This window comes from Symphalangus syndactylus, chromosome 18 (assembly GCF_028878055.3).
Source record: "Symphalangus syndactylus isolate Jambi chromosome 18, NHGRI_mSymSyn1-v2.1_pri, whole genome shotgun sequence".
In the NCBI taxonomy this organism is placed as follows: domain Eukaryota; kingdom Metazoa; phylum Chordata; class Mammalia; order Primates; family Hylobatidae; genus Symphalangus; species Symphalangus syndactylus.
Window position 1 is genome coordinate 14,869,219 of NC_072440.2, and position 26,117 is coordinate 14,895,335.

At 48.9% G+C, this 26,117-nt stretch overlaps 1 protein-coding gene across 2 annotated transcripts in view; it reads right to left on the bottom strand.

Annotated features, from left to right (window-relative positions):
- ARHGAP8 (Rho GTPase activating protein 8) overlaps nt 1-26,117 on the bottom strand; it is a 108,798-nt gene that overhangs the window by 15,134 nt on the left and 67,547 nt on the right. For both annotated transcript variants that reach the window (XM_063622973.1, XM_063622972.1), the window contains 2 exons: nt 24,270-24,380; nt 863-936 (listed from right to left, as the gene is read on the bottom strand). In XM_063622973.1, the coding sequence (XP_063479043.1) occupies nt 863-936; nt 24,270-24,380 (185 nt within the window). The remainder of the gene's footprint in view (nt 1-862; nt 937-24,269; nt 24,381-26,117) is intronic.

Below are 26,117 nucleotides of genomic sequence, written 5' to 3' on the forward strand. Positions count from 1 at the left end.
ACGGCAGCAGCCAAGGGACCACGCGGTGGTGGGGTCTCGGGGCCCACGGTGCTGAGTCCGTGGCAGAGCTGGGGTCTGCTTTAGGGGGTTTGGCTATGTTGGGGCGATTCCCTGAGGAAGCAACTGTTGAGCTGAGCTCTGGAGGCTGGAGGGGAGCCAGCCCTGCCTGGGTGGTGGGCATGGGGGGGCACTCACTTCTTGTCTGACACCCACGCATCTGCGCTGCAGCTCCCAGGCTGGAGACCACCCGGCCCACCTAGCACACCTGCACCTGTGGTGCCAGGTAAACCTCCCTGGTGCCTGCTCCTCTGTGGGAACCTCTTTCCTCCCATTAAGGTAAACGCAGCCTCCATGCACTTTCTCCACGGACCTCAGTTCTAGCCTCAGGAGCCGTGGAGAGCCCACAGGGCTCACCCCACTCCAAGTTCTTGACTGCGCCCACCCCACTGTCAATGGTGTCTGCAAATCAAAGTTGATCCCATCAGAGGAGCCCTCATTTCCAGAGGGCTTCCTACAGACCAGCACCGCCCGAAGTGCTTTGCAGGCACTGTCTCATTTAGGGGTCACAACAATCCTACAAGTCAGATGCTGTTTGTTATTAACCCCACTGGTCAGACAAGGGAATGGAGGCCCAGAGAGGGTGAGTAACTGGCCCCATGTCACACAGCTAGTACACAGGGGAGACAGGATTCAAACCCAGACCATCTAAGGCCAGAGCCCAGACCTGGAGCCACTGTGCTTGAGCCTCTCCCTTCCTGGTCACACCCCCTGGCTTGTAGGTACTCAGGATCCAAGACAAACCACCCAGAAAGGTGCACCCAGCAGCCCTCAGGTCACCCAGCTGGAGCCGGCCCTGTCTCACCTTTCTCTCTCAGGTACGTCACTGTGAACCTCAGCACAGGGGGGATGAGTTCGCCTTGATTTTTGTCTTTGAGGCTGAGAAAAGAGAAAAGAAAGTGGCAGTTTTTACCTGAGCTTGATGGGTGACCATAATGAATAAGAGGCTGGTCCTCTCCACACCCCTGTGAACACACAGGACCCAGGCACTGTCCAGGAAGAGACAGGCAGGCTCAGCTCTCAGGAAGTAGAAAGTCTGGAGGCCAAATAATAAAATGATAGTGCAGTATTTGAGAACTCCATGAGAGGGCTATTTATGATACAGGGAAGACCTGGGGGTTGGGGAGGGCTTCCCCAGGGGGCAACTTCAGAGCTGGGTTTTGAGGGATGAGTAGGAGCCTGCCAGAGGACAAAAGAGAGAAGGGCATTCTAGACAGGGAAGCCATACTGGGAAGTCCCAGTGGTATGAGATGGCTTGGCTGTGAGGGCAGAAGCAGCAGCCCTGGACTGGATGCTGATTCAATTAAAAAACATAGTTGACAAAAACCCAGTATGTTATCTGGGTTAACTTGTCTCTTACTTTGCTATTTTGAGACAGAGATTCACATAAAGACATGTTGGCCAGGCGCGGTGGCACACACCTGTAATCCCAGCAGTTTGGGAGGCCAAGGCAGGCAGATTACTTGAGCCCAGGAGTTCAAGACTAGCCTGGCCAACATGGTGGAACACTGTCTCTACTAAAAATACAAAAATTAGCTGGACCTCATGGTGTACACCTGTAATCTCAGCTACTCTCCAGGCTGAGGCAGGGGACTCACTTGAACCCGTGAGGTGGAGGTTGCAGTGAGCTGAGATCGCGTCACTGCACTCCAGCCTGGGTGACAGAGCGAGACAACATCTCAAAAAATAAAATAAAATCCAACCTGAGAATCTCTGTCTTTTAATTGGAATGTTGAGGCCACTTAGATTTAATGTAATTATCAGTTATGGCTATGTTTAAATCTACTGTTTGTTATTTGTTCCTTTTTCCTCTTTTGACTTTATTTTGCTGGCTATTTTTTAGGATTTCATTTTATCCCCCTATTAATATATTAGATGTGGCTGGGCACAGTGGCTCACGCCTGTAATCCCAGCACTTTGGAAGGCCAAGGTGGACAGATCACGAGGTCAGGAGTTCGAGCCTAGCCTGGCCAACATGGTGAAACCCCATCTCTACTAAAAATACAAAAATTAGCCAGGCATGGTGATGCACACCTGTAATCCCAGCTACTCTGGAGGCTGAGGCAGGAGAATCACTTGAACCCAGGAGGCGGAGGTTGCAGGGAGCCAAGATCGCGCCACTGCCCTCCAGTGTGGATGACAGAGCAAGACTTCAACACTCTCTCTCTCTCTCTATATATATATATATATACATATGCTGCATCTTTTTATTTGTAGTGACCCTAGTTTTACATTATACATATTTAATGTAATACAGTCTATTTCAAATGATATTATACCACTCTACTTACAGTATAAGTCTCATATGCCATCCCTTTTTTTTTTTTTTTTTTTTTTTTTTTTGAGACAGGATCTTACCCTGTTGCCCAGGTTGGAGTACAGTGGTGTGATCTTAGCTAGCTGCAGCCTTGACCTCCTGGGCTCAAGCAATACTTTCACCTCAGCCTCCCAAGTAGCTGGGACTACAGGCATGTGCCACCATGCCATGCCAGTTAATTTTTTGTAGAGACAGGGTTTTGTCATGTTGCCCAGGCTGGTCTTGAACTCCTGAGCTCAAGCAATCCACCTGCCTTGGCCTCCCAAAGTCCTGGGATGACAGGCGTGAGCCATGTGCCAGGCCTGTCTTCTTTATAATACATTATCGAGTACTCTAACATGTTTTAAGCCTCATGCTACTTTATTATTTTTGTTTAAACAGTCAATTTACTTTCAAAGATATTCTTAAAATGAGAAAATCAATTTGTTTTCTATTTACACGTTTGCCATTTTCAACACACTTCATCCCTTTGTGAAGACCCCAATTTCCATCTGGCATTCAATTTCTTTGTTCTGCAGAGCTTCCCTTAACATTTCTTATAGTGTAGTTCTGCTGAAAATACATTCTCTCAACTTTGGTTTATCTGAAAGAGTTTTTACTGGGCATTTATTTTTGAAATTTTTTTGCTGAGTATGTAATTTTAGATTGAGAAATTTACTTTTTTTTTTTTTTTTTTTCAGTACAATAGAGATGTTGCTCCATTGTTTTCTGGTTCCACCTCCCCAGTAAGAAATCTGCTGTAACTTTTTTTTTTTTTTTTTTTTTTTTTTTTTTGAGATGGAGTCTTACCCTGTTGTGCCAGGCTGGAGCGCAGTGGAGCTATCTCGGCTCACTGCAACCTCTGCCCCCTGGGTTCAAGTGATTCTCCTGCCTCAGCCTCCGGAGTAGCTGGGATTACAGGCATGTGCCACCGCGCCCAGCTAACTTTTGTATTTTTAATGGAGATGGGGTTTCACCATGTTGGCCCAGCTGGTGTCAAACTCCTAACCTCAGGTGATCCACCTCCCTCAGCCTCCCAAAGGGCTGGGATTACAGGTGTGACCCACCACCCCTGGCCTGCTATAAATCTCATCTTTGCTCTTCTATGTGTACTGTCTTTTTCCTCTGTCTACTCTTAAAATTTTGTAACTGGTTTTAAGAAATTTGATTATGATGAGCCTTAGTATAGTTTTCTTCACATTCCTTATCTTGTAGTCCATTGAGCTCCTTGGATCTGTGATTTTATAGTTTTCAACAAATTTAGAAAAAATTTTGTCCATTATTTCTTCCAACATTTTTCTGCCCTCTCCTTCTGGGCACTCCAATTAGACTCTAACATATTATATGTATGTTAGATGATTCAATATTGTATCACAGGATAGTCTTTTATTTTTGAGATGGAGTTTCGCTCTTGTTGCCCAGGCTGGAGTGCAATGGCGTGATCTCAGCTCACTGCAACCTCCACCTCCCAGGTTCAAGCAATTTTCCTGCCTTAGCCTCCTGAGTAGCTGGGATTACAGGTGTATGCCACCACATCTGGCAAATTTTTGTATTTTTAGTAGAGATAGAGGTTTCACCATGTTGGCCAGGCTGGTCTCGAACTCCTGACCTCAGGTGATCCACCCACCTCAGCCTCTCAAAGTTCTGGGATTACAGGCATGAGCCACCGCGCCCAGCCAGTCTTTTTCTTTGTGTTTTATTTTGTATAATGCCTATGGGTATACCTTCAACTTCACTAATTTTTTCTTCTGCAATGTCTAATCTGCTGTTAATCCTATCCAGTGTGCTTTTTATTTTAGAAATTTTATTTTGAGACAAGGTCTCACTCTTATCACCCAGGCTGGAGTGCAGTGGCACGATCATGGCTCAGTGCAGTCTTGACATCCTGGGCTCAAGAGATCTTCTTACTGCAGCCTCTCAAGCAGCTGGGACTACAGGCATGTGTCATCATGCCTGGCTAATTTAAAAGTTTTTTTTTGTGGAGATGGGGTTTTGCTATGTGGCCCAGGCTGGTCTGGAACACTTGGGCTCAAGCAATCCACACACCTTAGCGTCCCAAAGTGCTGGGATTACAGGGGTGAGCCACCGTGCCTGGCTGTAATTGTATGTTTCATATCCAGAAGTTTCATTTGGTTTCCTTTAAAAATATCTCTTCATCACGTTCATGTTTTCTTCTACTTTCTTGAACAAGTGGACCATATTTGTATTTGCTGTTTTCATGTCCTTGTCTGCTAATCCCATCGTCTCTGTCATTTCTGGGTCTGTTTCTATTGACTGATTTTTCTTCTGGTTATGGATCATGTTTTCCTGCTTCTGTGCATGCCTTGTAATTTTTCTTTGGGAATTTCACATTCTGGATCATTGGATTTTACTGTATTTCTTTGAAAGAAGATGAACTTTGTTCTGTTCTGTATTAAGTCATTTGCAAGCTAGTAGGTCCCTTTAAGGATTGCTTTAAATTATGCTAGAGAAGGTCTAGAACAGTCTTTAGCTTAGGGCTAACTTAGCTCCACTAATATGCTAATACCCTTCTGAGGACTCCACCCAAAGCTCTGAGTATTATAAAGTCTGGGGTGTAGAGGTGAGGGTAGAGTATGGGGGGTGGGGGAACACTGACCATTCCCAGCCCTGTGTGAGCTCTGATCACTTTCTGCTCTGCTACTTTCCAGTGGTTCTGTTCTGTTCCTTTCATTTCCTCTCACATATAAACAGGTTAGCACTTAGCCAAAGACTTGAGGAGAATCTTCTGCAGACCTCGGTGCTCTCTTTGTGCAGTTCCCTCCTCTCTGGAACTCTGCCCCACAAATGTTAGCCACCTTAGCACCCCCAGACCTTGAACTTTATTACTCCAATTCTGCAAGAGTGCTGGAGTCTGTTGGGCTTCTCCCTCCCGGCTCTGCAGACTGGGAACTCCAGGCAGTAAGTGGGGGCAGTGGCAGGCCCGTTTCCTTTCTCTCAGGAGTCACAGTCCTATGCTGTGTCCAATGTCTGCAAATTCCTAGCTTCATGTATCTTTTTTTTTTTTTTTTTTTTTTCTGAGACGGAGTCTTGCTCTGTCGCCCAGGCTGGAGTGCAGTGGCGCAACCTTGGCTCACTGCAAGCTCCGCCTCTCGGGTTCACACCATTCTCCTGCCTCAGCCTCCCTAGTAGCTGGGACTACAGGCGCCTGCCACCACGCCCGGCTAATTTTTTGTATTTTTAGTAGAGACGAGGTTTCACTGTGTTAGCCAGGATGGTCTTGATCTCCTGACCTCGTGATCCGCCTGCCTCAGCCTCCCAAAGTGCTGGGATTACAGGTGTGAGCCACCGTGCCCGGCCAACTAGCTTCATGTATCTTATCTGCTTTTCTAGTGTAAGGCAGGATGGCAAATCTGTTCATGGTTCTCCATCAGGTCAAGACGCAGAAGCCACCAATTTATTGCTTAGGGGTTTCTGAAGGCAGAGAGGTGGTCTCATGGCCTGGCTACAGTCCCTGTTACCCTCCAGAATGACAGCCTCTCTGGCTCCTCTCTGGCTCTCATTCTGCCCCATCACCAGGTGAGACCCTTGAACATTCGGGGATGGGCAGCAGACAGGTGCAATTCCACTTCAATCCTCCAACTCATGGATGGACCTCAGCCTCTTCCATTGGTTCCCAAGTTCAGCAATTCCTGTCTTTATTAGAAAAATTAGTCACCTTGCAGAAATACACAGCTTTGCCACTTGCAAAATGCATTGTTTCACTGGAAACAATGTGGTAGGCAAGGCAGCCTACTGTTACCCACTTCATAGATAAGGAAAAGGGGTCGAGAGAGAGAAAGGCTTCCGTGCTTGCCCACAGCTGGCCTCGTGAGGAGGGGTTTACATTCCAGCCGCCCACCTCTGGATGCAGGGTCCTCTCCCTGATCGTTAGAGTCCACAGGCCATCAACAACGTAAACCTTCACCAAGATGAAAAAGAAAACATAGCCCATGGCATACATTCTCATCAAAACAGAACACAATGCTGGATGCAAACAAAGACAAACACAGGCCCATCTGGGGTCAAAGTATTCGACTGGGTCTCCCTGGCCTTGCTGGGGCTGACTGTGATGTGAGTCTTTGGACTGAAACAACTCTAAGATGCTGCTTTTCTCTCTCGTTGCAAGAGAGCTCCTGGCTTCCCCCAGGCCCTGCCAACCTCCTGATGCTCAGCCCTGGCTCTGAGGGTCTATGTCACCCCTGGTGGCCCCCAAGGAAGCCAGGCTGGGCTCCTGCCTGCCAGTGCCAGCTGGCCCTCACCTCCAGCTGATGCATCATCTGTGTTTGCACATTGCACGTTAGTGAGTGTTAGGGTGAGGGACTTTCCTCTCGTCACCAGCCCCACCTGCCTGAGCCACTGAGGTCTGCCCGTGACCCCTGGCTTCAGGCTCTACAAAGCACGTGACCTTTCTGAAGGGTGATTCCACGACAACCAAAAACCTTACAAACAGTCACACTGTTTGATCCTGTGAATCTATGTCAGGAATTCATCCCAAGGAAATGACGGGATGTGTATGCAAGACCTGTGCTGTTTTTGTTTATTTGTTTTGAGATGGAGTCTCGCTCTGTCCCCCAGGCTGGAGGGCAGTGGCGCAATCTCGGCTTACTGCAATCTCCACCTCCCGAGTTCAAGCGATTCTCCTGCCTCAGCCTCCCGAGTAGCTGGGACTACAGGCACGCACCACCATGCCCAGCTAATTTTTGTATTTTTAGTAGAGACGGGGTTTCACCATGTTGGCCAGGATGATATCGATCTCTTGACCTTGTGATCCGCCCACCCCAGCCTCCCAAAGTGCTGGGATTATAGGCATGAGCCACTGCGCTCAGCCTGTGCCTGGTTTTAACCCTTCAAATCAAGTGTCCAACACAGGGCCTGAGACCCAGCAAACAGTACATACTTGGGGGAGGATGAGAAGCAGATTTTGGCAGTGCTCCCCACACCTGGCACTGATCAAGAGCCGCACAGGAGTAGACTGTGGTGCTGCCAACAAGCGTCCCCTTCCTCTCTGTGTCACCTTCATTTCCTGGAGGGCAGTCACCTCCCTGCCCCACTGGCTCTGGGCTGGGCCATGTGCCCTGCTGTGGGACGTGAGCAGACACAACATATACCATGTCCAAGGAGACCACGTAGTTTGGCATGGCCACTCTTATTCCAGTCCCCACCCTGAGAATGGCATGTCAAGAGGCTGCTTCTTCAGCCTGGTGCCAAAATGCAGGTACATGGAAGGTGGGCCAAGCCCCTGCTGGCCTGTGTACCTCCCAACCTTAGCAAGAAAGAAACTTGTTGCAGCCCAGTGAGACTTCTGCAGCATAATTAGCAAGAGCTGACTGGTGTGCATGGGAAGAGGGATACCCTGAGCGCAGTCCGGTACTGCAGAGGAGGCATTTTAGGGATACCTGAAAAAGGAAGTTGGAATTGGCCACATGGAGCTAGGAGTGCACCTGGAAGGCAGGGAGCAGGCGTGAGAGCTACTCGACGCCTCTGCCTCCACTTCCTCTCCTGTCACATGGGCGGGATACTAGCACCTGCCTCCCAGGGTGGGCAGGGGGGTGAGAATTAAATGAGAACAGACCCCAGCACTCAGAAAACATGCAGTCTATGTGACTCATTACAGAACAATCGGCAAATCATGCTCGCACCAAGACTTAACAATTCTAAAAAGAAAAAATACATGGAAGCTTCACTCAGATTCTTGGCCATGACGCATACCTGAATCTTAACGTTAACCTGGATCAGTGCTTGGCATCTTCCCTCCCCCATTCCCTACGGGGGCCGCGGCAGGTTCCACCCTGCCAGGCAGGCACACACGCTTCCTCCTTGCTCTCTATGGGGCCAATAAATGTAAACTGGACTCCCCTGAAAGGCAGCCCCGCATGCATGAGGCCCGCAGAGCCAAGTTTTGGGGCTGTGGAGCTGGCAGTGCCTGGCACGGCAGGTACTCACCAGGTACCCAGCGAGGCCTGCTTCTCCGGCCACAAGCCCCTTCCCAGCCAGACCTCCCCAAAGGCCTGGCTCACCTCAGACACTCCAGGCAGATAGAGTGCTCTTTTAAAAGCGACCCCAGCTGGGCGCGGTGGCTCATGCCTGTAATCTCAGCACTTTGGGAGGCCGAAGCAGGCGGATCACGAGGTCAGGAGATCGAGACAATCCTGGCTGACACGGTGAAACTCCGTCTCTACTAAAAATACAAAAAATTAGCCGGGCGTGGTGGCGGGCACCTATGGTCCCAGCTACTCGGGAGGCTGAGGCAGGAGAATGGCGTGAACCCGGGAGGCAGAGCTTGCAGTGAGCTGAGATCGCACCACTGCACTGCTGTCTGGGCGGCAGAGTGAGACTCCGTCTCAAAAAAAAAAAAAAAAAAAGCGACCCCAGAGAGCTTCCCCTTTCTCCACGTGAAGATGCGGCTAGGAGGCACCATCTATGGACCGGGAAGCAGGTCCTCATCCTACACCGAATCCTCATCATGAAAAGGAATGTGCCGGCTTCATTGAGCTACGAGCCAACGGCACTGACGAAAATCATTCCAACCAGGCCACACACAGGCGGTCCACGTCACAGCTGAACAAACGGGCCCAGCGAGCTACAGTTACTTGCCTGAATCTGGTGGCACCTTGATCTTGGACTCACAGAGCCTCCAGCTCTATGAGAAATAAATTTCCGTTGTTTATAAGCCACTCTGTTTATGGTACTTTGTCATAGCAACCGGAACAGACTAAGATACCTGACAGGATCACAAAGATGCTTGCAGAGGATCTTGTGAGCAGAAGGGAGAGGGGATGTAACAAGGGAAGCTGGGGCCAGAGTGATGCGCTGTGAGAATGATGGGAGGGAGGGCTGGGAGCCAAGGAGCATAGGCGCCTCTGGAAACTAGAAGAGAAACAGATAACCCCCAGAGCCTCCAGAAAAAATGCAGCCCTGCCGAGATCCTGATTTCAGGACTTGTGACCTCCAGAATCGCAAGAAAATAAATATGCGTTACTTTAAGCCACTGTGACAGCAGCCACAGGTCCCCAAGGACCCTGTGTGGATCAACAGAATTTGACAGAAGCAGCTGTTCAGTTTCTGGGCCAGGTCCTTCTCTCCTGTCCTAAAGAGCCTGACTCTTCCCACCTGTGATCTCAGGAGCCTTTGTGCTGGAAGCCCTGAGCTGCCCTGGAAGAAGCACAGCTACCCTGGCAACGTCAGGCTGGGGACACTGCGGGCAGGTGCTCTGGCCAACAGTCCCCACTGAGGCCAGAGGTGCAGGAACATAAGGCAAGTCTTGGATGATCCCAGCCAGCCACCAGCTGGACACCACCACGTGCCCTCTGCCAACGCCCCACGGGCAAACTCGCCTGGCCGAGTTCTGCTCAAGTTCCACCAACACCAGGAGCCGTGTGACGCGGTTGCTGTTGGAAACCGCTAAGTCCTGGAGAATCTGTGAAGTGGTAACAGGTAAGGGAAGACTCGGCCATGATGAAAAGGGCCCCACTGAAACCCACCGGGCTGAGTGTGAGCCTTTCCCCCACGTGTGTATCGTCTGCCTCATTTCCACCATCGTTTCATGAGCCCAAGATAGAGATGAGAGGACGACACTGGGAGAGGCCAGGTGACCAGCTCAAGGTCCCACAACCGAGAGGTGGCACAGGGAGGCAAGCCCGGCCTGGGCTTCCATCTCTGCTTCTCCTGCTGGGCTCCATGGCCCCCTGGGAACGTCTCTATGTCAGATGATTTATCAGGTGAACATGGTATCGAGTGTGCTTTAATTTTATTCCAACATTTACAGAGGAATCTGCTAATCCACTTAAATGGCGATTAGAACTCTGTCCAGAGCCATAAGGCTTCTGCATATCCAATCTCAATGGGTGGTTTGGTTTCATGGCAATTTCGCTTTTGCTGAAGCTTCACACTGGGGACACTGAGCAGCAATCCACAGCTCCCCGAGGTGCCCTGGGGGCTGGCGTGACCTTCAGGAGGTCCTGCTGCTGCAGGAATACGGACCTGGCCCCCCGCCTCCTTCCCATCTTGGTTTCCACTCTGGGAGGGAGAAGGTGTCCTGGGGCCCACAGAGACAGTGTCCCTGGGGAGGGAGGAATGTGGAAGGCAGGTCCTTTTCTCCCAGGATGTGCCAAAGTTACAGGCTCTTTTCCTCCTCTCTGCCTCCTTAGGGAGCCAGACAGACCCTTTCAAACCCTGGCCCTCCCTTCCCATAGGAGCTAGATCACCACCGGCCAGTTTCCTTATCCTCTCCAGCCTCAGTTTCTCCATCTGGAAGGCAGAGGTGCTGGCGCTCTCTCCCCAGGGTCTGCAAATATTAAACGACAAGGGAGGTGCAGGCTTTGCTGAGCTACAAGCCAATGGCACTGACGAAAATCGTCCCAATGCCAGGGGCTGAGCAGCCTCCCAGGCCGCACACAGGTGCTCCATGTCACAGATGAACAAATGGGCCCAGTGAGCTACAGTGACTTATCCGGGTTCACGCAGCTGGAGAGGCTGCACCCATTGACTCCAAAGCCCTGGCGGGCTACTGTTCCCGGGGAGGGAGACCCACTGAGTCCTACTCCACAGGTGGGACAATGCGGAGTTATGAGGAGGATGAGTTCCTGAAAGACCCCTTTACCTACTGCTTTGTCTCTGTGCTGTCCTTTAAAAGTAGACTCTCAGGTGGGGCATGGTGGCTCATGCCTATAACCCTAGCACTTTGGGAGGCCAGGGTGGGTGGATCACTTGAGGTCAGGAATTCCAGACCAGCCTGGGCAATATGGAGAAACCCTATTTCTACTACAAATACAAAAATTAAGGCCAGGCACGGTGGCTCACGCCTCTAGTCCCAGAACTTTGGGAGGCTGACGTGGGCAGATCACGAGGTCAGGAGTTCGAGACCAGCCTGATCAACATGGTGAAACCCTGTCTCTACTAAAAATGCAAAAATTAGCCAGGTGTGGTGGCGCGTGCCTGTAATCCCAACTACTCAGGAGGTTGAGGCAGGAGAATTGCTTGAACCCAGGAGGCGGAGGTTGCAGTGAGCCAAGATTGTGCCATCGCATTCCAGCCTGGGCAACAGAGCAAGACTCCAGCTCAAAAAAAAAAAAAAAAAAAAAAAAAAAAAAATTTAGCCAGGCATGGTGGCGCACTCCTGTAATCTCAGCTACTTGGGATGCTGAGGCAGGAGAATCATTTGAACCCGGGAGGTGGAGGTTGCAGTGAGCTGAGACTGCGCCACTGCACTCCAGCCTAGGAAACAGAGCAAGACTCCATCTCAAAATAAAAAAATAATAAAACAAAAGACCCTCAGAGCAGGAAGAGACTCTGAGATCATCCAGCCCAACCTCCTCAGGCAGATGAGAAAACAGGTCCCCAAAGAGGAGGGACTTGCCCAGAGCTGCTGTGCTCCCAGCCAAGCGTGTTTTCCGCTGCCCACGTATTTGAGGAGCACCCACATCTACTCTAAGGCTCTCGCAGCTAGCGGAAGAACAGGGCCCCGACATAAAATTATTGCTCTCCATAGAGCACAAACCCACAATTGGGGTTTCTCCTCCCCTGCCCATTCGCTACTTGCTGGCTCAGAGAGAGGCTTGTTCAATGGACTGACAGAGTCAGTGCTGTGCATAACAATGACCCCAGGGGACTCTGGTTGGCAGATGTGCTGTTTCCTGGCTGGGTGGGGATGCCCAGGGTGGCGGTGAATCGTATCATACCACGTTCATCTCTTGCATCTCAATGTGTGCAGGCCAGGGTCAGGTCTCAACAAGGAAGTACAAACTACATTAAACCCACACCATGAACGAAAGTTCCAAGATGCCTGCTGGGCAGGAGGACTCTGGAGCACAGAGCACAGTTTGTTGGTGAGCACAGTGTGCTCTGTGGCCAATGACTCCCACCTGGCTGACAGTCGTCCACCCACTTGAGGGCATCAGGGATTCTCAGCATATAATTCTTTTTTTTTTTTTTTGAGACGGAGTCTCGCTCTGTCGCCCGGGCTGGAGTGCAGTGGCGCAATCACGGCTCACTGCAAGCTCCACCTCCCGGGTTCACGCCATTCTCCTGCCTCAGCCTCTCCGAGTAGCTGGGACTACAGGCGCCCGCCACCACGCCCGGCTAATTTTTTGTATTTTTAGTAGAGACGGGGTTTCACACTGGTCTCGATCTCCTGACCTCGTGATCCGCCCGCCTCGGCCTCCCAAAGTGCTGGGATTACAAGCGTGAGCCACCGCGCCCAGCCTCAGCATATAATTCTTGCTTGTACCCATCCCCTCGGGAGATGTGCTTACAGTAATTCAGAGCATGTTTTTTTCTCTGGTTTTGCATGCGAGGAATGCACAAATAAGGATAAATTGTGACTTTTTAAAAACAGTAGGGGCTGGGTGCAGTGGCTCATGCCTGTAATCCCAGCACTCTGGGAGGCCAACGTGGGCAGATCACCTGAGGTCAGGAATTTGAGACCGGCCTGGTGAACATGGTAAAACCTCGTCTCTACCAAAAATACAAAAATTAGACAGGTATGGTTGCACCTGCCTGTAGTCCTAGCTACTCGGGAGGCTGGAGCAGGAGAATTGCTTAAACCAGGGAGGTGGATGTTGTAGTGAGCCGAGATCGTGCCATTGCACTCCAACCTGGGTGACAGAGTGAGACTCCATCTCAAAACAAACAAAACAAAACAAGAAAAGAAAGAAACAGGAGGGAAGGGGGAGGGAGGAATGGCAACCTGAAATTACAGTGATAATGGGAAGTGCTGAGCAGGCCTGCCTCAGCTGGGCACCCAGGCTTTTCCCAACCCTCTGAGATGGTCATGCATCTTCTGAATACAACATGTCCCCTCCCAATATTTGAAAGGGGATGAATGGCTGCAGCTTGCATCACTGACCTGCAAAGTTCTCAGTCACAGTCAGCCAGGGAGGTCCTAGATGCCCACAGAAATGGGCAGTGTATGTGAACGATCACAGTGAGCACTGTGTACTGAGGACCTACTGTGTGCTGAGGACCTACTGTGTGCTGAGGACCTACTGTGCACCACATGCAATGCTAAGCCCACTCACTGCATCACTCTGCCCCTATTTTTATAGAGGACAAAACTGAGGCTCAGGCAAATTATTGTGTCTGGAGTCACACAGCCTAGGGTTGGCTAGAGCCAGGGTTCAAGTTAAAATCTGACTTCAAAGTCCTCATTGTACCTGCGTTCAAAAGACAAGCAGTGTGGCACACACCTGTATTTCCCAGCTACTCAGGAGGCTGAGGCAGGAACATTACTTGGCCCCAGGAGTTTGAAACCAGCCTGGGCAACATAGTGAGAGCCTGTCTCAAAAAAAAAAAAAAAAAAAAAGAGGTACAGATCACAGCCTTGCATTTAGAGTTGTGATTTGGTATGAGGTGGAGCTGCTGTGAGGTGAAAGGTGGCAACAAGGCACTGGAATCCTGTAGTCTCACATCTGCAGGGCTGCCTCTCTTTGTAGGCAGATGGGGAATGAGAAACTGCTTGGTATCCTTAGCGAGGTCAGTCCCCAAAACTCTAATGGGGTAGAGGTTCTGGCAAGTCAGGTTGGCACACATGGCTCAGAACCAGAGCCTATGGGAGGCCAGTGTCCCACCCTGGGGCCGATCGCAAACAGAAGGATTGTATAGTCTCCAGAGAGCCACATGGTACAGGAGACCGAAGAAGAGCATATCCCAAGCACATAGGAAAAAAGAGACTAGAAAGACAGATACTTACCGGATCTTTTCTGACGAAAGTGAGCCCTGGCTCAGTTAAAACCTTGGCTCTGGGAGATAAGCAGAAACTAAAAGGGCCACGTGGTCCTGCTTGCTAATAAAATCACCATCAGATCAAGTTTCTTCCAGTAGCAAAGAAGGAGGGTTAGAGTGGGGTGGAAGGCAACACTCAAAAGTTGTATTCTCTGAAGAGTTTGCCAGTCCCCAATCCTTTTTTTTTTTTTTTTTTTTTTTTGAGACTGATTCTCACTCTGTCACCCAGGCTGGAGTGCAGTGGCGTGATCTTGGCTCACTGCAGGCTCCGCCTCCTGGGTTCAAGTGATTCTCCTGCCTCGGCCTCCTGAGTAGCTGGGACTACAGGCACATGCCACCATGCCTGGCTAATTTTTTTGTATTTTTAGTAGAGATGGGGTTTCACCATGTTGGCCAGGATGGTCTCAATCTCTTGACCTTGTGATCCGCCCGCCTCGGCCTCCCAAAGTGCTGGGACTGCAGGCATCAGCCACCACGCCTGGCTCCACAATCCTTCTTAATTAGAACTAGATGGCTATAAATTAAGATATAAATTCTAATCCCTAAGGCAACGATTGAGAAAATACTTTAAATATATATATATATATATATGGCAAAAGAAACAAAAAATTGAAACGGTACACTAGAAAGTACGTATTTAACACAAAAGAAGGTATTAATGAAGACATAAAGGAACAAAAAAGACATAAGACATACAGAAAACAAGTAGCAAGATGGCAGATGTAACTACTACCTTATAAGTAATCACACTAACTGCAAATGGATTAAATACTCTAATAAAGAAGGTGGAATGGCAAAAAACATGACCTAATTATATGCTGTCTACAAGAGACACATTTTAGATTCAAAGACACAAATAGGTTGAAAGTAAAGAGATGAACAAAGATACACCATGCAAACAGTAACTAAAAAGAGCTATAATGGCTATATTAATATCAGACAAAATAGACTTTAACACAAAAATTGTTACTAGTGGCAAGGAAGGACATTTTTTATCATCATACAAGGATTCATAAGAAAGTAAGAATCGCCGGGCGCGGTGGCTCACGCCTGTAATCCCAGCACTTTGGGAGGCCGAGGCGGGCGGATCACGAGGTCAGAAGATTGAGACCATGGTGAAACCCCGTCTCTACTAAAAATACAAAAAAAATTAGCCGGGCGTGGTGGCGGGCGCCTGTAGTCCCAGCTACTCGGAGAGGCTGAGGCAGGAGAATGGCGTGAACCCGGGAGGTGGAGCTTGCAGTGAGCCAAGATTGCGCCACTGCACTCCAGCCTGGGCGACAGAGCGAGACTCCGTCTCAAAAAAAAAAAAAAAGAAAGAATCATAAAAATGTATGCACCTAACAACAGAGCCCCTAAACATGTGGAGCCAAAACAGACATAATTGAAGGGAGAAATAAATAATTTTAAAGTCATACTGGAGACTTCAATCCCCCACTTTCAATAATAACTAGAACAACTAGGCAGAAATTGACAGAGAAACAGAAGACTGAAAAATACTAAAAACCAAGTAGACTTAACTGACATTTATAGAGCACTCCACCCAACAATAATAGAATGTACATTCTTCTCATGTGTCCATTGAATATTCTCCAGGCTAGACCATATGTTATATGATATAACAAGCCTCCATAAATCTAAAAGAAGTTAAATCATACAAAGTAAGTTATCTAATTATAATAAAAATAAAAATCAATAACAGATACGTGAAAATTTAACAACTTACTCCTAGAAACCAATGAATCAAAGAAAAAAATTACAAGAGAAATTAGAAAATACTTTAAGATTAATTAAAATTGTGGAAATAATACACTAACAGATACATCTACTGCAGGACTTAGAGAGTAATTTATAGCCATAGATGCTTACATTGCAAAAAGAAAGATTCCAAAATGATAAACATTCCACCTTAAAAAACTGGAAAAAGAAAATGAACTAAATCTGACACAGGCAGAAGGAAGAAAATAGTAAAGATTAGAGTAGAAATAAATAGAAAATAGGAAAATAATAAGAGAACATCATCAAAACCAAAAGTTGGCTCCTTGAAAAGATCAACAAATTGACAAGCTTTTAGCTAGACTGACGAAGAAAAAAAAGGGTGAAGATTCAAATTACTAAAATCAGGAATAAAAGTGGAAACATTACTAGTGACATTATACAAATAGAAGGATTATGAAGAAGTACTATGAACGATTACATGCCAACTAATTGGAAAACCTACAGGAAACGAACAAATTCCTGGAAAGACACAAACTATCAAAATTGACTCAAGAAGAAATATAAAATCTGAATAAATATAACAAGCAAAGAGGTTACATTAGTAATTTTAAAACTTCCCACAAAGTAAAGCCTAAGATCAGATGGCTTCAGTGGTGAATTCTGTCAAATGTTTAACAAATTAACTCTAATATGCTGCAAATTCTTCAAAAAATAGAAGAGGAGGAAACACTTCCCAACTCATTCTGAGGCCAGTATCACCAAAACCAGACAAGGATATCATAAGACAAGAAAACGACAAACTAATATCTCTTATAAATATAAATACAAAATCCTCAACAAAATACAAGCAAAGCAAATCCAGCAATATATGAAAAAGATTATACACCATGGGCCGGGCGCAGTGGCTCACGCTTGTAATCCCAGCACTTTGGAAGGCCGAGGCGGGCGGATCACGAGGTCAGGAGATAGAGACCACGATGAAACCCTGTCTGTACTAAAAATACAAAAAATTAGCCAGGCATGGTGGTGGATGCCTGTAGTCCCAGCTACTCGGAGAGGCTGAGGCAGGAGAATGGCATGAACCCGGGAGGCGGAGCTTGCAGTGAGCCGAGATTGCACCACTGCACTCCAGCCTGGGTGACATAGTGAGACTCTGTCTCCAAAAAAAAAAAAAAAAAAAAAAGAAGATTATACATCATGAACACAGATGATTTACCCCAGGAATACAATGTTTATTCAACATATAAAAATCAATCAATATAATACACCATATCAACAGTATAAAGGACAAAAGCCATGCGATTATCTCAACGGCGATGAAAAGCATCTGACAAAACCTAACACCTTTACATGAACAAACCAACCAACCCACCACTCAACAAACTAGAAACAGAAATGATGTTCCCAGCCTGGGCAACACAGTGAGACCCTGTCCCTACAAATTTAAAAATTAACCAGGCATGGTGGTATATACCTATAGTACCAGCTACTTGGGAAGCTGAGACAGGAGGATCATTGGAGCCCAGGAGTTTGAGGTGGCACTGATCTATAATTGCACCACTGTGCTCCAGCCTAGGCAACAGAGGGAGACTCTATCTCAAAAAAAAAAAAAAAGAAAAGAAAGAAAAGAAAAGAAAAGAAAAGAAAAGAAACGAAAAAAGATGTTTCTTACCCTGATAAAGGGTATCTATGAAAAGCACACAGCTAACATTATACTTGGTAGTGAACGACTGTTGATTCTTCTTTTTTTGTTTTTTTTTTAATAGACACAGGGTCTTGCTATGTTGCCCAGGCTAGTCTTGAACTCCCAGCCGCAAGTGATCCTCCCACCTTCATCTCCCAAATAGCTGAGATTATAGGTATATGCTGCTCAGCCCAGCTTAACTGCTGATTCTTAAGATCAGGAATAAGACAAGGATGTCTGCTCTTATAACTTTTATTCAACAATGTATTGGAGGTTACAGTCAGGCATAATTAGGCAATAAAAGGCAATAGGTTGAAAAGGAAGAAATAAAGCCATCTCTATTTGCAGATGACATGATCCTGGATATAGAAAATTCTAAAAAAAAATCCACACAAAAAAAATATTAGAACTAATAAGTTCAGTAAGGTTGCAGGATACAAGATCAATATATTTAAAAAATGTATTTCTAGAAACTAGCAATCAGTAACAAAAAATAGATTAAAAATTACATTGACGGCCGGGTGTGGTGGCTCACACCTGTAATGACAGCACTTTGGGAGGCCGATGCAGGCGGATCACTGGAGGTCAGGAGTTTGAGACCAGCCTGGCCAACATGGAGAAACCCCATCTCTACTAAAAATACAAAATTAGCTGGGTGCGGTGGCATACACCTGTAGTCCCAGCTACTCGGGAGGCTGAGGCAGGAGAATCACTTGAACCCAGGAGGCAGAGAAATGATAAAACTCTTGGAAGAAAACATAGGCATGAATTGTCATGGCCTTGGATTTGGCAATGATTTCTTAGATAAACACCAAAAGCACAAGCGACAAAAGAAAAAAATAAATAAATTGGACTTCATCAAAATGTAACTTTTATGCTTCAGAAAATACCATCAAAAGGTGTAAAGACAACACACAGGATGGAAGAAAACATTGGCAAACCACACATCTGATAAGGGCCTAGCATCTAGCTTATATCAACAAATCTTTACAACAATGAAAAGGAAGTCCAAAGAAAAAATGGGCCAACGATCTAGTGAATATACATTTTTCCAAAGAAGGTAAACAAATGGCCGATAATACATGAAAAGATGCTCAACAGCATTAGGCCTCAGTGAAATGTGAAACAAAACTATAATGAACTACACTTGACACCTACTAGGATGGCTATGATGAAAAATAAAAAACAGGCTGGGCGCGGTGGCTCACGCCTGTAATCCCAGCACTTTGGGAGGCCAAGATGGGTGGATTACCTGAGGTCAAGAGTTCGAGACCAGCCTGGCCAACATGGTGAAACCTCGTCTCTATTAAAAATACAAAAAAATTGGCCGGGCGCGGTGGCTCACGCTTGTAATCCCAGCACTTTGGGAGGTCGAGGCGGGTGGATCACGAGGTCAGGAGATCGAGACCACAGTGAAACCCCGTCTCTACTAAAAATACAAAAAAAATTAGCCGGGCGTGGTGGCGGGCGCCTGTAGTCCCAGCTACTCCGAGAGGCTGAGGCAGGAGAATGGCGTGAACCCGGGAGGCGGAGCTTGCAGTGAGCCGAGATCGGGCCACTGCACTCCAGCCTGGGTGATAGAGCAAGACTCCGTCTCAAAAAAAAAAAAAAAAAAAAAAAAAAAAAAAAAAAAAAATTAGTTGGGCATGGTGGCACATGCCTGTAGTCACACCTACTCGGGAGGGCGAGACAGGAGAATCGCTTGAACCCAGGAGGTGGAGGTTGCAGTGAGCCTAGATTGTGTCACTGAACTCCAGCCTGGGTGACAGAGCAAGACTTTATCTCAAAAAACAAAAGTAAAATAAATCAAAAATAAAAATACAAAAAAAAAATTTAGCTGGGCATGGTGACAGGCACCTGCAATCCCAGCTACTCAGGAGGCTGAGGCAGGAGAATCATCCGAACTGGAAGGCAGAGGTTGCAGTGAGCCAAGATTCTGCCACTGCACTCCAGCCTGGGTGATGGAGTGAGACTCTGTCTAAAAAAATAAAAATAAAAATAAAAAATAGTAACGGCCAGGTGCAGTGGCTCACGCCTGTAATCCCAGCACTTTGGGAAGCTGAGGCGGGTGGATCACCTGAGCTCAGGAGTTTGCGACCAGCCTGGCCAACATGGCGAAACCCTGCCTCTACTGAAAATAAAAAACTTAGCTGGACATGGTAGCGTGCACCTGTAGTCCCAGCTACTTGGGAGGCAGAGACAGGAGAATTGCTTGAACCCAGGAGGCAGAGGTTGCAGTGAGCAGAGATCGTGCCACTGGGCTCCAGCCTGGGCGATAGAGGGAGACGCCGTCTCCAAAAAAAAAAAAAAGAGAGAGAGAGAGAGAAAAGAAAGAAAATGCCAGAGCTCAGCCATGGCCTGCCCCACCCAGCCTAAGGACACCTCAAGCTCTGCCCTGTACCTGCCTCCCCCAGTGGCCCACACAGGCCTCAGGTTTCCATTTTTCCTTTTCAGGGATGGCAAGCAAAGACCTCTTGAATCTTTGACTTCCCTTTAGTATATTAACTTAATTAGCTCATTCTAAGGTGATAGCTTTCTGCTGTATGCTTTTGAACTTAACTCGGCAAATTAACATTTGTGAATAGGATTCAGTTATGAATTTTAATGACTTTCATTCATTCATAGACCAAACAAATTACATATCTAGTACTTCCTTTAAAATGTTTATTGCCATTTTATTATAATCATTGGCAATGAAACTGCATAAAATATTAATTTAAAGAGGCAACTGCATGGATTCTCTCTCTCTCTCCAAGCGACACGCGCAGTGTGGCCCATTGTCCCGAAAGCAGCTAAGGACCGGACTTTTACAGTTACAACTCGCCCTGGGAGAGGGATGGACTATGGCAAGGTGACAGTTAAAGCCAACAGCTCTGCATCAGTACGTTCTGAAAGGCACCTGCTCAGAATGCAGGGCAAATGGTATCTCTGGTGGCCTTCTAGGAGCCGAGAGGCTACAGCCATGGCTAACAATTTGCTTACACTTCACTCAGTAAATGGCTTTCGAAGTCTGTGAGCTACGCTTGTTTTTTCTTTTCTTTTTTGTTTTTTTCGAGATGGAGACTCGCTCTGTCTCCCAGGCTGGAGTGCAGTGGCAAAATCTCGGCTCACTACAACCTCTGCCTCCCAGGTTCAAGCAATTCTCCTGCCTCAGCCTCCCGAGTAGCTGTGATTACAGGCGTGCGGCACCATGCCCGACTAATTTTTTTTTTTTTTTTTTTTGGTATTTTTAGTGGATACAGGGTTTCACCATACTGGCCAGGCTGGTCTTGAACTCCTGACCTCAGGTGATCCACCCACCTCAGCCTCCCAAAATATTGGGATTACAGGCATGAGCCATCGCACCTGGCCTTTTTCATTTTTAAAGTTTTGTTAGATGATAAGAAGAGAGAAGTGGCTCTGAACAATGAAACAAGAGATGAGAAAGGCGTGGCTGGAGCCTCCCAGCTAAGGACCCACCCCTGGTCCTGTGTGTGCCAGAGCACATGGAAGCAGTATCAGCCCAGCAGAGCCCCAGTAACGGGCTGGAGACACAGGGCTTCAGGAACGTGGGGAAAACGGTCACCTGATGGCTGGAATATCCTGGCCTGGGCCAGGCGTGGTGGCTGATGCCTGTAATCCCAGTAGGAGGCCGAGGCAGGTGGATCACTTGAGATCAGGAGTTCAAGACCAGCCTGGCCAACATGGTGAAACCCTGCTTGTACTAAAAATACAAAAAAATTAGCCAGGTGTGGTGGTGCATGCCTGTAGTCTCAGCTAATCAGGAGGCTGAGGCAGGAGGATTGCTTAAACCCGGGAGGTGGAGGTTGCAGGGAGCCGAGATCCTGCCACTGCACTCCAGCCTGGGTGACAGAGTGAGACTCAAAAAAAAAAAATTGTCTCAAAAAAAAAAAAAAAAAAATTCTGGTCTGCTGGCTGAGCCTGGTCAAGGGCTGAGTTCTCACCAGTGCCCCCAGGAGGGGCCCGAGGTCACTGCAGGTGCCTGCCCCACCCAGCATTCCTGGGCAGCCCCTAGAGGTGGTGGGAGCGGAAGAGTGGTTCATACCCGCACATTCTCACTATGTCTGAAAAAGGAAAAGGAAGTACTATTTGGTAGTAAAATGTGTGTTCCAGATACATTTGGGGTGAACATTCTATTTAAACATATATTCTTTTGCTCATTTATTGGCAAAGTGCTTACAAAATGTCTAAGTACAACCCCTTGTGTGTGTGCCTAGTTAGGGAAGGTGAGGGTGAAACAGTCAGAGCTGTGCTGTGCAGTACAACAGTCAAAAGTCACATGCGATGATTCTAAATTAAATTAGTTAAAATGAAATAAAATTAGAAATTCAGCATGTGCACTGGCCACACGCCAGCACTGGCTACCGTACTGGACCGTGCAGACCTCGTCCATCCTGACAGAGAGTTCCATCAGATAGTGCTGGTCTAGGGACCCACACTGGGGCACCAACTCTTTAGCTGTGATACACCTGAGATGCCTACCCAACTTCACATTTGCACTCCAGGCCCAGCCCTCTCCTGGGCTCAAGCAGCCTGGAAGCAATCTTGCTAGCTCTGGGAACAAGATTTAGACACACTTCCCTCCCCCTATACTGACAACTACCCACCACTCACTACCACCTACTTTATTTTCATGTGGCCCCAGTAACTAATTACCATCAACTTGGTAGCTTAAAACAACACAAATGGGCCAGGCGAGGTGGCTCACACCTGTAACCCTAGCACTTTGGGAGGCCGAGGCAGGTGGATCACCTGAGGTCAGGAGTTCAAGACCAGCCTGGCTAACATGATGAAACCCTGTCTCTACTAAAAATACAAAAATTAGCCAGGCATAGTGGCAGGTGCCTATAATCCCAGCTACTTGGGAGGCTGAGGCAGGAGAATTGCTTGAACCCAGGAAGCGGAGGTTGCAGTGAGCTGAGCTCACACCACCGCACTCCAGCCTGGGGGACAGAGCGAGACTCTGTCTCAAAAAAAAAAAAAAAAAGACACCCAAATGTATTATCTCACATCCTGTAGGTGTCAGGAGTCAAAAAGGGGTTGACCTGATCGTCTTCCACCTGGAGGCTCCAGGGGAGAATCCATTTCTTGCCTTTTTCAGTTTCTAGAGGTGCCTGAATGCCTTGGCTTCTGGCCCCGCACCCCTCCGGCCTCTGCTTCTGCTGCCACATCTCCTCTCTGACTCTGACCCTACCTCCCGCCCTCTTGTAAAGACGCTGGCGATTGCTTTGGGCCCACCAGAGAACCCAGGATAACCTACCATCCCAAGCTCCTTCACTTAATCATTTCTGCCAAGTCCCTTTTGCCATGTAAGGTGACCTAATCACAGGTTCTGGGAATGAGGGCATGGACTTCGTCGGGGGCCATGATTCTGCCTCCCCCCCTGCCCTCCCTGAGCTCCTCCACTCTCGGCCAAGAAAGAAACAGGCAGGTTCCCAGGGCCGAATCCACTTCCTTCTAACCCCAGGAATGCCCCTGCCCACATGGCTCAGTAAAGGCGGGTGACCAATGCACCTCCTCCCCTGGCCCAGATGCCGCCCAGAGCCTCCTCAGTTCTCAAAACCTTTCAAAATGTTTCAAAATCTACCCTGGGTGGCCAGGTGCAGTGGCTCACACCTGTAATCCCAGCACTTTGGGAGGCTGAGAGGGGTGGATCGCTTGAGGTCAGGAGTTTGAGACTAGCCAGGCAACATGGCCAAACCCTGTCTCTACTAAAAATACAAAAAATTAGCCAGGCGTGGTGGTGTGCGCCTGTAATCCCAGCTACTCAGGAGGCTGAGGCAGGAGAATAGCTTGAACCCAGGAGGCGGAGATTGCAGTGAGCTGAGATGGTGCTACTGCACTCCTGCCTGAGAGGCAGAACGAGACTGTTCCCGCCACCCCCAAAAAAGGTAGTATAACAGGAATAAGGAAACAAGCTGAGAGAACAGGTGAGTTCGAGGTCACGTGGCTGATAAAGGGTATTAGGAAGGACAGGTTATGCTGCGGTAACAATGACCCTTAAATCTCAGCGGCTGAGCCCAGCACAAGCCTGTCTTCTCTATGCCTGTGTCCAGCCTGGGTGTTAGCAGGGTGCATGGTGATGCGGGGATCAGGGATGCAGAGTGACCAGGCGCCGTCTCTACCGGACCCAGGCCTGTACATCACCATGACAGGCAGCTGCCCACTGGCTCTGGAAGCTTCCTCCTAGCATGACACACCCCACACCTACACCTAAGCACATCCCATGACTACGCCCTCCTTGAAGGTGGTGGGAAGTGTCCCGCTGTGTACCCGGAGGGCAGGGGGCAGCAGTGATGAAAGCTGGGGCGGGAACCCCAGAGACCCCCATCCACTACCCACTGCCGGTCCCCCGCAACCAGGCACCGAGCAGCGAGCACGCGCCCCCCCCAACCAGGCACAGAGCAGCGAGCACGCGCCCCCCACACCAGGCACCGAGCACGCGCCCCCCAACCAGGCACCGAGCAGCCAGCACGCGCCCCCCAACCAGGAACCGAGCAGCGAGCACGCGGCCCCCAACCAGGCACCGAGCAGCGAGCACGCGCCCCCCAACCAGGCACCGAGCAGCGAGCACGCGCACCCCAACTAGGCACCGAGCAGCGAGCACGCGCACCCCAACCAGGCACCGAGCAGCGAGCCACGGCCGCAGCGATGAGCTCAGGCTTTGGCTTTCCTGCAGGGTTCAGCTTGGCTGCTGGAGACAAAGGTCTGGGGAAAATGTTTCTGGACCCAGAAGCGCCCCATAGCTCCCAGGGTTCCAGGGCAGAGGAGCAGGCACATCCCAGGCTCACTTACTATTGCAGACTGACGCCAAACTGCTGGGTGGGCAGCGGGGGCCGCGGCGGTGGTGTCTTGGTGGGAGGCGGCGTCCGGCCCTCGTGCAGGCTCTGGAGCTTCTCATCGTACCTGCAGACACAGCAGAGGCTGGGCTCTCGCCTGGCAGGGGCAGCTAGCAGCCACGGAGGCTCTGGGTGGGGCTGGATGCCCTACCTGCAGGACACCTGGGCATCTCATCCCTCTGGGCGCACGTGCCACACTGCCAGCTCACACACACACTCACATACACACAGTCACAATCCCCCACTGCTGTGGGCTGTTCTCATAAGAGGCAGTAGTCCAACCCCCAGCAAATGTCCAGTCTCTCCTGAGACCCCTGGCAGGCAGAGCAGCCTCACCTGCTTACCATGCGGTCAGCCCCAAGGTGGGCGTGACCACCCTCAGCTCTACCGAGTGTCTGAATTTAAGACAAGAGCTGGCCGGTAATGCTAAAGGAAACTCGTCCCTTTTGTTAATTACTTTATCCCCAGTGCCTGGAAAGGGCTTGCTGCCTAGTAGATGCTCAATTAAAATATTTGTTGAATGAAACAAGAAACCCATGAATGAACAGATGGACTCTGAATAGGATGGATAAACTCTGAAGGAGGTGGTTAAAGCCTTCAGGTGAAAAGAACCTCTGTGCTGGGCATGGTGGCTCACGCCTATAATCCCAACACTTCGGGAGGCCGAGGCAGGTGAATCACTTGAGGTTAGGAGTTTGAGACCAGCCCAGCCAACATGATGACACCCCATCTCTACCGAAAATACAAAAATTAGCTGGGCATGGTTGTGCACACCTGTAATCCCAGCTACTCGGGAGGCCGAGGTAGGAGAATCACTTGAACCCAAGAGGTGGAGGTTGCAGTGAGCCGAGATCACGCCATTGCACTCCAGCCTGGGCGACAGAGCGAGACTCTGTCTCAAAAAAAAAAAGAAAGAAAAGAAAAGAGCCTCTGTGCTGCAGGTAACAGTCCTTCCTTAACACAGTCCCTCCCTAACACCACAGTCCCTCCCTAACACACTCCCTCCTTAACACAGTCCCCCCCTAACACCACAGTCCCTCCTTAACACAGTCCCCCCCAACACAGTCCCTCCCTAACACAGTCCCTCCCTAACACAGTCCCTCCCTAACACAGTCCCTCCCTAACACAGTCCCTCCCTAACACAGTCCCTCCCTAACACACTCCCTCCTTAACACAGTCCCCCCCAACACAGTCCCTCCCTAACACACTCCTTCCCTAACACAGTCCCTCCCTAACACAGTCCCTCCCTAACACACTCCCTCCTTAACAGTCCCTCCCTAACACAGTCCCTTCCTTAACACACTCCCTCCTTAACACAGTCCCTCCCTAACACCACAGTCCCTCCCTAACACAGTCCCTTCCTTAACACACTCCCTCCCTAACACACTCCTTCCCTAACACAGTCCCTCCTTAACACACTCCCTCCTTAACACAGTCCCTCCCTAACACAGTCCCTCCCTAACACAGTCCCTTCCTTAACACAGTCCCTCCCTAACACCACAGTCCCTCCCTAACACCACAGTCCCTCCCTAACACAGTCCCTCCCTAACACACTCCCTCCTTAACACAGTCCCCCCCAACACAGTCCCTAACACAGTCCCTCCTTAACACAGTCCCTCCCTAACACAGTCCCTCCCTAACACAGTCCCTCCCTAACACAGTCCCTCCCTAACACAGTCCCTCCTTAACACAGTCCCTCCTTAACACAGTCCCTCCCTAACACCACAGTCCCTCCCTAACACAGTCCCTTCCTTAACACACTCCCTCCCTAACACACTCCTTCCCTAACACAGTCCCTCCTTAA